Raw genomic sequence first — 14,861 nt, 5'->3', positions numbered from 1 at the left:
TGACTGCTGTAGCTCCAGCCATCACTTTCATGCTCCAGAATGCAAGAAGAGGGAAGAAAAAGAATGAAATGTCTCTTTTCTTTTAAGGAGAGTTTCTGGAAATACTGCACAATAATTTTACTTCTATATTAGTCAGAACTCAGGTAGCCACATTTAGGAGCAAGCAACTAAAGAAATTATAGTCTTTATTATGACAGCAATGTGTCAAAAATAAAAACTGTGCCATAAAGAGACTCCAGGCATGGTGGTACATGCCTATAATTCCCGCTACTCAGAGACTGAGGCAGAAGGATCACAGGTTTGAGCCAGCCTCAGCAACTTAGCAAGACTCTGTCTCAGAATGAAAAAAGGGCCGGGGATATAACTCAGTGGTAAAGTTCTCCTGGAATAAATTCCATCAACACACACACACACACACACACACATACACAATATGAGAAACTAGATTCTGAGAGGCAAATTGGAATCACACTATTCTGATGCAGTTTTTGTTTTTTTTTTTTTCTTTTTTGGTACTGAGCACATCCCCTAGTGCTTTTTTGTATCTTATTTAGAGACAGGGTCTCATGAGTCGCTTACCGCCTCATTAAGTTGCTGAGGCTGGCTTTGAACTTGTGATCCTCTTGCCTCAGTCTCCCGAACCTCTGGGATTACAGGCGTGCACCACCATACCCAGCCTGATACAGATTTTGTTCTGGCAATTGTTGGTGCTAATCATTCCTCTGTCTGCTGAAGTTGAGCACTCTGCAGCTTTGGGAAGCAGTTAGAATCCAGGAGAAAACACAGATTACATATAATGGTTTAAAACTTGCAGTCATAATTTAAGTGTGTAGAAATTTTCCTTTCTTTATTTACTCAACTTGACTTGTCCACAATATCCTATTTCCATTAATGGCTAGAAAAAAATATTATCAATTAAAAGTCATGCAGTCACGTGTATTTTAAAATTAAATCTCTTTGGGGTAAATATTCAGCTATGTTCTGGGCTTCTTCCTGTTTTCTGTTCTGTTCTCTTCCTGTTTTCTGCTTTCTCACCAGGAGGTGGTCTGGTTACCTGAGGGTCTTCCTGACATCCTCTCATTCTCTGGGGTCTCTAATAATTAGAAAAAGAATATGTCAGTCTCCCTTTCCACCCAGGAGCCTCTTGGAATCTGGAATGTTCTTTTGACCGATCTGCTTTCTCCAGGGCCTACTGCAGAAGTTGGCGCAAGGAAATGGTTAAAAATGTGATGGATACATTTATGAGTATACTTTAGATGCATCATATAATTAATTCAAATGGTACCATAAGGATCTGGAAATCCTGTACAATTAAAAGTCTATTTCTCTAAAGCCCCTAGCACTATGTTTATAGCTTTCTCGTGGCCCTGGTAATCCTCTCCGTTCTAATGGCTGGTGTGTCTGCCTCACCCCTCATTAGAGTGTCCGCTGCTGAAGAATGTTCCTGAGCTGTGTAACTCTCACAGGTGCCGAGAAAGAGGGGAACATGGAAATGAGTGACCACAGGAGCAGGTGCTGGCACTTGATATGTTACCGCTAATGAGTGACTCCCACCGGGGAAGAAACAGAAGATTTTATTGCAGCCATTTAGAAGAACATCAGTAAAGACAAGTTGACATCTTGCCTTTTGCTGAACTTTAACTTTTTAAAAATTGCTTTTGTTTTTCAGAAATCCTCCGCCTACCTTACTGCATCCAGAAAAATGGTGTGAGGAATTCAACCACTTTATTGCACAGTGAGTATTTCTTCCTCTGAACATTGCTTATTTAGCAAGGCCTTGAACAGTGATTGGGGAAATCCAAGCTGTGGAATTTACCGAGTGTGCTAGAAGTGGCTATGCCTAAGAGCACGTTGGGATGTAGGATTTGTTCCAGTGAGTGACAGAGGATGCCTCTGCAGGATCTGAAAAATAAGGAGCTCCATTTGACTCGGTTATAATCAGTCCCTTTGATCACATGGGTCACCTCTGTCTGAGAACCTGCTCTGTCATGAACCAAATATTATCACCATGTCATGTTCACTGAGGGAGGAGACTCAGCATCTAAAAATCTGATGTTCACCCTGGGACCAGGACCAGAGAGAAGACAGAGGTGACAGTCTCTAGCAAGTGTTGCTGCTTGGGTGTTGGGCTTGGCTCTAGGGTCTTGATCATCTAGTTTCCAAGATGATTGGGGGGGGGGGGCAAAGTAGGAACTTGGGCCTGGGACAGCATAGTGAGTCTCTCCAATCCAGGCTCAGGTTATAGAGAGAGAACAGGATGAGAATTGAGTCAATGGTGTGATATCAGCTATGCCACCAGGCAGGACTTCCCGAATCTAAGACACAGAACCTACAGTGACACCAGCAGGGTGACTCAATGCTGGGATCCCGGGCCTGGACTTGGAAGAGGACCACACTGGTTCCAAGTCTGCAGAAGATCCTAAGTCTGCTGGAGAGGTCCCAAGTTTCCAAAGTGGGGCCTGGTGAACCGTGGGGTAGGAATCTGGACAATATACTGCAAGCCATTCCCAGGTGCCCCCACTGGGAAGAGGCACCCCAGAGCTTAGGGTATCAAGCAAGCTCTTCAGAGGTCATGGAGGAGGACAGAAGTGACCTAATAACTGATAAACATGAAGTAGGGAAGGTCAACCCACATTTTTCTCATTGATGCCGACGTGCAGACTTAGCTTCCGTCAAGAATCTGGGCAACAAAACAAACTGGGTGTCTTAATCATCTTCCTTAGTCACAGTGTAGGTCTGTAATCCCTTATCCACAATCCCCAAATCCAAAGAGCTCCGAGAAACCAAATCGCTTTCACAGTTGAGTCATTTAGCAGTAAAACCTGACCTTGTATGAACCGATTTGGTGGCAACACATGACCTGAACGGATGTGAGGCTATTTATAGTCATTATTTGTCTTACTTAGTGTGAATATTCGTGTGTTTTGCTGCAGATATATTAGTATTTGATTACAGTGTGCTGCCCCAGATCCTGCTGGGGGTGTTATGTAATATACAGTAAAATGTACCAGTTTACTTATCTAAAATTTGATAAAATTTATTTGGCCCCAAAGGGTTTGGATAAGAGCTGTGGACCTGTATTTCATTTTCATTCCAAATGCAATACAGATCAGGGTCCCTGAAATTGTTGATTGTCTAATCCCTCCTGGATTTGTGCCACATTCCTCAGGAGAGGCGAGTGGAAAAGAACTCTACCAAGAGAGGCTCTGTGGGAATGTGACTGTGAAGGTCAAGGCCAGGGGTGGAGGACGTGCTCTGGTCCTCTAACCCCACTCTGACATTTTTGCTCTGACTGCAAAATGTACAGCCACAGTCAGGGTGGGAATGCCAGGCCAGGGTGGGAGGGACATCAGATACCTGCAGTGGGGATGATGCTCTCCAGGAGCAGAGGAAGGGCACCTTCCCGAGGTTTGGGAGCCACAAGAGGAAGAGGGAACAGAGAGCTGAGGATATGCCCTGGGCTTGGGGGCCACATTTTAGACCACCCCAGAGAAAGAAATCTGGAAGCTAAGGTTCCAGTGATTTTGTTGGCAAGGACCGATCCAAGCATTTTTCCTTTTCATTCCGTTTGCTGTACACAGATACCCTTGATTGACCTTCCTAAGGTGTTGGCCTAGAAAAATCCATTACACATTCACTGATGCACCTTCTCATTCCAAGTTTTCCTGATGCTTCTAAAATGTGATTTGACTCATAGAAATTTGACTTCCGTATTATACTTTTTCAAGAGTAAGTTTGTGTTCTTAAAACAACCATGGTATTGCTTGAATGGATTTGACAATAAAAGTACATCATTGACGACAGGGTTGGGGGCTTTTAGGGCTATACACAACATAGAAATTCTTCCCCACCCTGACATTTCCTTACGGCAAATCAATCTCCCTCTCCCTTTCCCTCTCTCGCTCCCCACTGCCCCCCCCTTCTCTCCTGTTGTATGGGGACTGAATTCAGGGGCACTCTAACACTGAGGTACATCCTTTTTATTTATTATTTTGAGTTAGTCACTCAGGCTAGCCTTGAACCTGTGATCCTCCTGCCTTAGCCTCCTGAGTCACTGGGATAACAGGTGCGCACCACCATGCCTGGCTCAATCTTCTCTTTCTTGAATACGTTGGTTTTATTTATTTTTTTATTAGTGAATATGTTATGTTATATATTTATAGATGTTCATAGATTCTTTCTTGACCTCAGCTACACAATCCTATTTTTCCTATTAATATTTTAGATTTTTCAACCATGAATTCTCCTTCTACAATATTTTTAGGAATTTTCAAGTCTGGGGATTGATCATGACATTTCCTATCTTTAAGTCAAAAAACCTGCCCACTCTTTCCAAACAGTATCCTTTGGTTTTATAAATGAGGTGGCCTACCCAAAGCTGTAGTCACTCAACCTACCAAAAGTGATTTCGTTGTATTTATTCAATTCCCTAATTAAATATAAACAATGGCACTTCCTGGGTTTGAAATGTCTATTTAAAGAGAGAGCTTTGGTTTGCTTTTCTACTTACCTTGCTTGTACTGGAAAAGAAGGGTGGAGGATTAAGGTCTTCAGATTGCAAGCTTTCAATTATTGGAGGGACTGGGGCGGAGAAGATGATTGATTAACTGGTAATTTTAGGAAAATTGTTTCTATCCAAAATTATTCAGATAGTTGCTTCAGTTCCCTTTGTAGACCAAGTCACAGAGCATTGGATTCAGGTCAACAAAACTGATTCTGTCTAAAGAACAAATAGGACTAGAAATTTCTTAACAGTTTTAAAAACCTTGATACCTTGTCCCCATGTAAACTGCAGACCCATTATCCATTTGGCCATTTAGGGCTTTCTCAATTCATGCTGGTCACTCCTCTCCAAAGGACCTGTGGGACATCTCATTGGCTGCAGGGGTCTGAATGGGTCAGGCTGGCTGCAGCCTAGTGATCACAGCAGTGAGGACAGGGGACAGGCCATGTGAACATAGGTGCACAGGCATCCAGGAGGGCCAGCAAGGCAAGGCGGCAGCAACCCTGGATGTGGCCAAGTGTTGTTCAGATTTGCTTCTCGCCTTCTTATTTGGAGACAGGAGATATATTTTTAAAGTCTAAAATCCTATTAGCAAACCTGTCTTGGGGTTTAAAAGGAAAAAAAAAAAAAGTTACCCTGTTTGGTTCTGAACCTTTGGTTGTTAGTGATAATTGACTCATTTATATGTGTTAGTTATGCATTTGTCAAAGCATGACTCCTGACAGCTTAGTTATGATAAATTAAACACGATGCTCACATAAATTCTGCACTGCTTTTATCCCTATGCTAGGACCCTGCCTGATGTTTTTGTCACCTCTATCAATGTGCAGTTGGCTTTGTAGCAATTTCATTATCAGCCCTTTCCCCTATGGCTAAAGCTATTTGCATAACAAGTTTATCTGGTTCAAGTACCAGCCAGACTTCTGCTTCGTCTGGGGGCTCCATTCAGAAGTGGCCTTTTGATAAGATAACAATAATTTTCATTTGTAAACTCCAACTTGGTCCCAATTGCCCACCTCCCCCCAACCCCTTTGTTAACTTCAAACTCATTTTAGGCCTTTGGACTAAACTCTAAAAATACTTTCCTAATCATTGGTCCAAAGGCAATGTGAGCTATACTCTGTTTTGCCTCTGAAACTTTCGGGGTTTTATTGAGAATTAGATTTAGGACTTCATCATCAATGGTTTTTGAGCTGATTATGGAGACAGTAAAGATGGATTTCCCTTGGTCAAGGACAAATCTACCAAGAGCATCACTCCAGCTCAGCTTTGGATTTAACGATGACACTATATGATCATTCACCCATAAACTGCTTTCTTGGGGTGACTCGCTTGGGCAGTGTAGAGGAGAAAAAGTGGCATCTTTTCCTCACCCGTTGCAAGGTTCATGATTGGTACCCCTATAACAAAAGACAGATTAACAAGAGGAAAGCGTAACAAATTTATTTATTGTAAGTTGGGTGACAAGGGAGCCTTCAGAAATGAAGGCCCAAGGACTTGGAGGGGGGAACCTGTGTTTTCAGGTCAGGTTTGATGAAGATTGGACAGTAGCACAGAGGTATGACTAACAAAAAGGCTAATAAACTGGGGGGAACTTGGCACTGCCTGTTCAGATGTCTCTGGACCTCATAGTTAAGATTAAAGGCACGACTTGTGTCACATGAGGCTCTTCCTCAGACAGCAGGTGGGAGGTCAGAGGGGTCTGCCTGCCTCTGCAGTTTTCTTGATTTCCTTCATCTTGAAGTACTCAGAGGAGCCCTGTGTGGGGGTAGTGTTCCCTGTGCTCCGTCTGTGGCGGGTGCACTGGTCTGTCTGTCCCAGAGGGAGTTATGTGAGTGCTGCAGTTAGTCACAAGATGTTGGGGCAGGCATTCCTGTCCCTCCAGGTGACAACCACATGGGCCTAGACTTTGTGCTGAATTGTTAACCCAATGAGACCACTCTGAGCTGCAAACTTATGACATTTGCATGAGTTTATTCCTTAAAAACCCAAACCCAGCTCAGGCTGGAACACTCGGGTTCTCTGTAGGACTGGTGCGCCATTTGGGGCGACTATTTCTTTGACAAGGATTGTATTTCCCTCAAGGCAACACTCCTCAGCTCCGCTCCCCACTCTGTGTTTCAAGGCTGCTTGATGCCACGTGGGTCTATAATGTCAGCAAACAACAGATTTGCACCAGTAAAAATCCTAACCCACTCATTTATGAAGTCCCCCAAATATTCTTGGGTTTTACGTCCTTCTGGGTTCTCGGGAGGCCATCAAAGGGTTAATCCCTTCTGGAGTAGAAGAACACAATAACCTTTATTTACATTACCTCACAAATTGGTAATTTTAATTAAAATGAGCAGTGGTATCTCCAGTGACACACTCTCCATTTTAGATTTATTTAGCCAATGATTAGCTATTATGGCTTCTTGAATTAATTAGCATCTCTTGAGCTACAGGGAATTCGTGAATTAATAAAAACTCACAGAGAAGCTCAAAATTAAAAAAAAAAATCCTAAGTTCAAAACCCCCCAACTCTTCTCTCCCCTATGAACAGGTATCGATCAGTACACTTATAAATGTAACATGTCTCCTTTTTCATTTTTAAAAATTGGGATTTTTTTTTTCTGTCTTCATGAGGATAAATAAAGCAAAGAGTTTCAAGGTTACACCTCCCAGAAGAGCATCTAATGTAGAGGAACTCATAGATCATCTGACCCACTGAGGACTGGGCCTGATTTGATCTCACTTATATAGTCGGAGAATACAATGTGATTTTCTCAGGGTGTAAACCAAGAAGTGACTTCGTACGACTTGAAGTTTATAATGGTGCAGTGTCCACATATTTCTAGAACATTCTGTCCTTTAAGGAACTGTACCACTGCCAGAGAAACAAGAGTTTTGGCCTCATCCAAAATACCTAAAAGAGTAAAATGAGGGCTGCGGACACCAGTCAGCACATTGTTTCCTGGCAGGTGCTGGGTGGGCTCTTGTGAGAACCAGATCTGCAGCCCACGCAGATTTCACAGTAGTGTTTGCTGCTTGTTAGCTGACTTCTGTGGCTGTGCTGTGGGATCTGAAATGACATCGTGGACCATTTCCCCATACTGGTTTTTCTTTCTTCTTTTTTAAAAATTGCACTTGATTTTCATAACGCACATCAGAAAGAGTCTGCATGGATATGAACAGTAGTGATCTTGACGTCTGCACTGTCTGTGTTTGCACACACAGGCCTGGTGGTACATGTGCGCGGCCCTCGATAGAGTGCCACCTGGATCACCATCTGGGAGAGGCCTCTGTACAAGGGTGGAGCTGTGGCGCGTGCATCTGCAGTGCCTCTTTCCGGCTGTGCAACACCGGGAGGGCTACTCAACCTCCTGATCCTGCAGTCCTCATTTGTCAACTTGGGGCTGAGAACAGGGTTGCCGTGGGGATTAAATGATATCAGAACCTGGCAAATAGCAATAGCATAAGTAACTTCCTTATGCCTGGTGCTGTTCTCCCCAGGTCCTACAAGTCACTGGGTTCTTACAAGTCCAGGAGGTCCTTCTAATATTATCCCCATGTAATATTAGCTGTATCCCAAGCCCCAATCAAGTCTGTATGTGATAGAAAACCTCAAATAGCAGTGGCATAGAATAGATTGGGTTTTATTTTTCTCTCACATAAAGTAAATAAGGAGTTAGGCCACATGTGGTGTGGCAGGCCCACATAGCAGCCACTGGACCCCTGCCCTCACGCTACTCCACTCCTAAGGGCACCTCGTGGACCAAAGTGTCTGCTGGAGTGCCAACATTTACATTCTTAGTCAGATGGAAGTAGTAAATCTCCTTACTCTAAGACCTCTGACAGTTTCACATAATGCATTATTGGCTGCAATCTATCACTTACAGATGTGATTTTAATCCCAAGTGGCTATTATTATACATTTATTATTAGCCCCTTTTACAGATGAGAAAACTGAAGCTCAGAAAAGTTATGTTAACTTGTTCAATGTCAAATATCTAAGAAGCACCAGGAATGGAGGCACGTGCCTATAAACCCAGCTACTCATGAGGCTGAGGTAGAGGAATAGCAAGTTTGAGGTCAGCCTCAGCAACTTAGTGAGACCTTGTCTCAAAACAAAACATACAAAAGGCTTTGGGGATGTAGCTCAGTAGTAGAGCACCCCTGGGTTTGATCCTTAGTACCATTAAAAAGAAATCTAAGTGACAGTCTAGAATACAGTCTGACTTCAGATCCTGTGCTCCGAATCTCTCCAACATATATTCTCTGAAGAGCCTGAAATCTCTGGAGTGGGGTCTCACTCTTCCTCCTGGACCTCCGTCTCTTTTTCTCTTTCCACAGTTCTCAGCTGTGTGTTCTTCCTCCCAGGGTCCTGGCACTGTTTCCTTCCCCACTGCTGCAGACAGACAGCATTCTGATTCAGGCCACTTGATGGGCGGGGTGGGGGGGCAAGAATTAAATGAGAGACAGAGTAAGGGTCCAACAGATGTTCACGATGAACATTTTATTATAAAATGGACATTATCATATGGTGATAATGACCAGCTCCCTATGATGATGCTATCCAAAAGAGACATGAGTAGGAAGACAGCCTGCAGGGCCCACGGGGTGAAGAAGAGGGTCCTAAGGAGGGGCCGTCATGACCCCCGCCAAGGATGACCTGTGGCCTGGGAGAGACTGGCAGTAAGGACAAGGTGGAATGTCTGTGTGGACATCTCTCCTGGGCCTCTCCTGAGAGCTATGACGTTCTCCTGTTTCCATGGGACACCCCAGTCCTCTGCTCCCTGACTGCTGGAGTTTCCCAGGCTGCTTCCACAGATTGTGGTGCAGAAGGAAATCTGGCTCTGAGTCAGTTAGAATTTCAATTAAAAATGAAAATGTTGGGCTGGGGTTATAGCTCAGTGGTAGAGTGCTCGCCTAGCATGCACAAGGCACTGGGTTGGATCCTCAGCACCACATAAATGTAAAATAAAGATATTGTGTCCACCTAAAACTAAAAAATAAATATTAAAAAAAAATGAAAGTGTCAGCCCACATCACCAGTACTACATTCTTTCAGCCCACTGATCATTTATGGTAGGGATAAAAATATCAGTTATAACCCTTTGGCTCTAATGAAGAAAGAACTGTGTGTGTGTGTGTGTGTGTGTGTGTGTGTGTGTGTGTGTATGTGTGTGTTAGATTCAAAATTTACAGCAGCAGTTTTAAAAATAATAAGATGTCATAGAATCTCTTGGTCTTCCATTGACTTTTGGGTTCGTGTGTGGTTTCTGTTCATTTCTTAGTCTTTTAATTCAGAATTTCATGAGGTCATTCAATGCATGATATTTAGCTCTCATGTCAGGTTAATGCATGGGAAAATCATCACTGTTTTTTTTTATATGAAGGCTATAAATTTTCAAAAAAGATTTTTGCTAAAAGGCAATATTTGAGTGAGTAATGGGAAATCCTTGCCTTTAAGAGAGTCCAGCAGTTTGAACCCTTAGGCTAAAACAAGGTTTCACACACACTAAAGCATAGAAAGCCTGGTTTTGATCACCCAAGTTATGGTTTGAACTGGGACCCCTTAAAAATTCATATCTGAAGATTTAATCCTCAGTATCTCAGACTGTGACCTTATTTGGAAACAGGACCCTTGCAGATATAATTAGTTAAGATGAGGTCATACTGGTGTAGGGTGGGTTCCAATCCTATATGACTGGTGTCCTGATAAAAGGGGAAATTTGGTGCAGACACACAGAGAGAAGGTCATGTGATGACTAGTGTCAGGATGTATCCATCCAAGGGACCACAAGCAGCTAGGAGAGAGGCCTTGGCAGACCTTCCCCAAGGCTTTCAGAGGGAATATGCCCGTTGACACCTTGATCTTGGACCTCCAGCCTCCAAACGCTCAGGTTGTGGTAGATGATATGGCAGCCCAGGATCTCAGTGCACGCATGACTGGGTGGCACAGCACCTTAAATCATTAGAGATTCCAAATCTCTGTTTCCTACACTGTAGGTGAGGATGATACCCAGCTACCTGTGAATGCTGTAGAGCTTCGGGGGAATATTAGGTACTAGTAGTATTGTACCTAAGGCCATTGTGTTCCTTCTTCCCATCCTTCTTTTCTTTTTTGTTTAAATATGTATACAATTTTAAAGGTTTATGCTAAATTCTCCCTTCAAAACATATTGCTCAATACTAAAATTGGGGAATTTCTGTAATGGCCAAAGATTTTCTGGCTTTAAAGAGGCTTCAGGAACTAAATATATGCTCAGTACTGAGATTTATTGGTCACGTGTACCAATAAATGTTCCAAGAGGAACAAATTATTATGGGGAGAGAGCAGATGGGTGTCATCTTGCAACCCCACTCTGACCATCAGACCCCCTTCCTGGAACGCTGTGTGGAGTTTCTGAATCTCTGTCTAAGGTAGAGTCCATGAGTTCCCGTGCTATTTGCGGTGGGCATAGACTAGTGTCACTCAATGATACCTGCCATGGACTTAATGTAGCTCATACTTTTGTGTATGTAGAGTTCACATTTCTTTTTAATATTGACCAAGTTCTCTGCAATGTGAAAATTTATGACAAAACTCACTTAGCTAAAGAAAGCCAATTAGCTGACATTCATCTAAATTAGGCATATCCTAAAAAATACTTGAGAGTTAAAATAAAAGTAGTTGAATTAATTTAGAGTTGTCTGTGAGGAGAATACAGATAATAATTTTAACAAGAAGCTTTTATTTTCCCCTCATGGTACTGAGAATGGATCCAGGGCCTCATGCATGCTAGGTAAGCACTCTACCACGGAGCTACATCGCAGATCTAATAATATGCCTTATTTAGAGCTGGTTGTTGGCGGTTTTGCATCTGACATGGTGAAATGCACTTTACTTGCATGATTTCAGTGAATTCAAGTCATACAAGGCAGGTTATTGCTCAGGATACTAAACTTATTAAAGGTTAGGTGACAGAGAGGCTTTAGGTCTCATAGCTGCATCCTGGCAGAGCTGGGATTCAAACCCAGGTCTGTGTCATATTGCAATATCTTTTCTTAGCTCATGATGCTAGAATGTGTGTATGTGGGCTTAATTGAGGTGAAAATCACATAACATAATATTAACCTTTTTTTTTTTTTTTTTTGAACTCGGGATTGAACTCAGGGGCACTCACCCACTGAGCCACACCCCCAGCCCTATTTTGTATTTTATTTAGAGACAGGGTCTCACTGGGTTGCTTAGAGCCTTGCTTTTGCAGAGGCTGGGTTTGAACTTGCCATCCTCCAGTCTCAGCTTCCCCACGCTGCTGGGATTACAGGTATGCACCACGGCTCCTGGCTAATATTAGCCTTTTTTTTTTTTTTTTTTTTTTTAAAGAGAGAGAGAGGAGAGAGAGAGAAGAGAGAAGAGAGAGAGAGAGAGAGAGAGAGAGAGAGAGAGAGAGAGAGAGAGACTTTTAATTTTATTTATTTTTTTTTAGTTTTTGGTGGACACAACATCTTTGTTTGTATGTGGTGCTGAGGATGGAACCTGGGGCCGCACGCATGCCAGGCAAGCGCGCTACCACTTGAGCCACATCCTCAGCCCTAACGTTAGCCTGTTAAAATGAACAGTTCAGTGGCATTTCAAACATTTACTATGTTATGCAACTTCCATTTCTGTCCAGTTCCAAAATATTGTCATCATTCCACACAGAAACCCCATACCTACCTAAGCAGTTTCTCCCCATTTCCCGTTCCCCTCTAGTCCCTGACCACCAGCCGATCTTCTTTCTGTCTCTTGAACTTCCCTGTTCTGTATATTTTATATAAATGGATTAATACAACAGGTGACCTTTCATGTTTGACTCCTTTCATTTAGTACACAGTGTCCTGGTGATTTCAGGTAAAACTTCAGCTCTCTGCTCCAACTAGAGTAACAGCTTCTGTAATATCCCCTCAGCTCTGCAACTGCAGTCATTGCAAACCATCCTGCAGAACAGTCAGCATGATCGCTATTCCCAAACGGATCAAGCCCTCCTGGCTTGTAATCATTCTGTGGCTTTGTACTACTTATAGGATGTGCTAGGACTCAAACCACACAAGGTCATAAAGGATCTGGTCTCTGTGTCTATGCAGTGTCACCCTCTCCTCCAGGCTGCCTGCCCATCCCAGCAAACTGAACAGGTGGTGCTCCCTCTGACGCCCCAGGAAGACTCAGCGGGCCCTTCCCTCATGCTTTCGTATCTGCGTGGCGCCTTTTACAGGAGAGGAGAGGAGAGGAGAGCAAACCATCCTGAAGCTGCTTGTTTGTGTCTCCCTACTCAAGCTGTGATGTCCTTGAGAGCAGAGAATGAATCTGTTCTGCTTTGTACCTAGTACCTAGCACAGTTCCAGCATGTGGCAGAAGCTCAATAAACATCAGTGTCTTTTGAAGAACTGGAATTCTAGGAGGAAGTGACATCCTCCAACTTTATGCACAGAATTTAATGGACCTGGTTAGAAATTGAATGTTAGAACATATGATTTTTGGACAATGACTCCTAACCACAAACACAAAATTGAAGAAGAGGAGAGGCTTTGCATACCCTGCCCCCCACCACCTTCCCAGAGCAAAAATGAACGTTAAACTTCCAGAATCATCATAGGATTTTAAAAAAATGATTGATGAAAGTTACAAGGTTAGCTGTGGATTCTGTTTTGGTTCTTGAAATATATGGAAATGATGTCCAAACAATCCCCCCACCTCCCACCCCCCACCAATCTCAACGGTCATTCCTTTTTAACAACTCTGCCCACTTCTCTCCAATCCCCCACCTCCCACTTCCTATTTTTGCCTTCCCCATCACCTTTTTTTTGGAGAGGAGCCACTTCTGAACTCAGGATTAAGAGAAACAGTTGTTCTCATGACTCGTGGTGTTTTAGGACCATGGTCAATGCCAGGACTCTAAAAGAGTGGTGTTTCCTTCTGCCTTAATCATTGCCAGGCCAAGCCTGCTTTAGGACGGTGTGTAGTGTGATAGGTGGAAATCGAGGTGTGGAGAAGTTGGAGGTCATGACAAACTCTGCTTCCTTGTTATAGAAGGTCAATGGCACTTCTCATGGGTGCTAATCTTGGCCATATATATTAGTAGCCTAAAACACTCTTCATACCAGCGGATGAAGAAACATACTAAAGAAAAATAATTTAGGATGATAGTAAGCAGACGAAATTACAAGATTGATTTTGAAGGAGTTTTGCCTTTATGTGCTTCCATACAGGAAATTCTCTGTCCAAAGGGCTTTTTGGATGTATACTTTTCTGAGCATATAACATTGACAAGCCCCGATGTGAAAAGAAAAGGCCAAAATCATATTGCTAAGGAAGGAAGAAAGGAGAAAAGCAAGGAAGGAATGGAGGAAAGAGACAGAGGGAAGGAACCTAAACTCTATGATGGATCAGAATGGAACAAAAACACAAAGTGCTCAACTAGACTGAGGCTGCTGGCAGGAGGAGCAGCAGGGCTGGGAGTTTGGCTTCAGTTGATAAATGGGACGAGAGGGCTCCAAGCAAGGCAGGATCTGGAGCTGGACTCTGCTCAAGAGTCTGGGGTTGGTCTCCTGAGCTGATAAAAGAGGCTGGGGAAAAAAATAGGGTGGGGGAGGGGGTCACATGAGCCCATGTTCTAAGCACCCAGGTTTCTTCCACTTTGTTCTCCATCACCTGGGCCAGTGCTGACCGTCATCTGGGACTATGGCTTTGGGCTGCCTTCTGGATAGAAGGATTGATAAGCAACCAGAACTTTTGTTGTCACAGTGATGGACTTGTCCATATACCTAAGAAAACAGGATAAAAAAATGCTATTCTAATACTTGACTCTATGCTAGAGCCCCAGAGAGCTGGGCAGACATAACTTTAAAATTATTACACTAGGAGAGTGGACACAGGGGAAGAGAGAGGAGAAGGAAACAGACCCCTTCTCCCCCAAATGAGCCTGCCAAATGAAGTTTTGAAACGCATTGAAGCTTCTAAGAAACTACCAAAAATAACAAGTGAAATGTAAATTCATTTGAAATGAAGTTAATTTCATGGAACAGCCCGAAGGAGTGAAATTGTTAAGAAGGAAAACAATTTGGGATAAGATATGTAAAAGCTAACACTAATCTTAAGCTTGGGGGACAGGCACTGTTCAAGATGTGGTTTAAGCACGCATAGATTTCTGTGCTCATAAAGAGGACAGAATCCAAAAAGGAAGTCCTCATTCTATAGTGATACACGTATATCCATGTTGATAGCAGTGCAATTCACAGAAGCCATGTTATGAAATCAGCCTAAGTGTCCATCCACAGATGAATGCATAAAGAAAATTGTATATATATAATCAATGGAGTTTTACTCAGCCATAAAGAAGAACAAAATTATGTC

General features: G+C 43.0%; 1 protein-coding gene across 1 annotated transcript in view; it reads left to right on the top strand.

Moving 5' to 3' along the window:
• Myo3b (myosin IIIB) overlaps positions 1–14,861 on the top strand; it is a 408,160-nt gene that overhangs the window by 105,285 nt on the left and 288,014 nt on the right. Inside the window, exon 8 of the mRNA XM_077110313.1 lies at positions 1,670–1,735. Within this exon, the coding sequence (XP_076966428.1) occupies positions 1,670–1,735 (66 nt within the window). The remainder of the gene's footprint in view (positions 1–1,669; positions 1,736–14,861) is intronic.

This window comes from Callospermophilus lateralis, chromosome 9 (genome assembly GCF_048772815.1).
Source record: "Callospermophilus lateralis isolate mCalLat2 chromosome 9, mCalLat2.hap1, whole genome shotgun sequence".
Lineage (NCBI taxonomy): Eukaryota > Metazoa > Chordata > Mammalia > Rodentia > Sciuridae > Callospermophilus > Callospermophilus lateralis.
The sequence above is the reverse complement of the archived record's forward strand: the minus strand, read 5'-3'. Positions and strand labels throughout refer to the sequence as shown.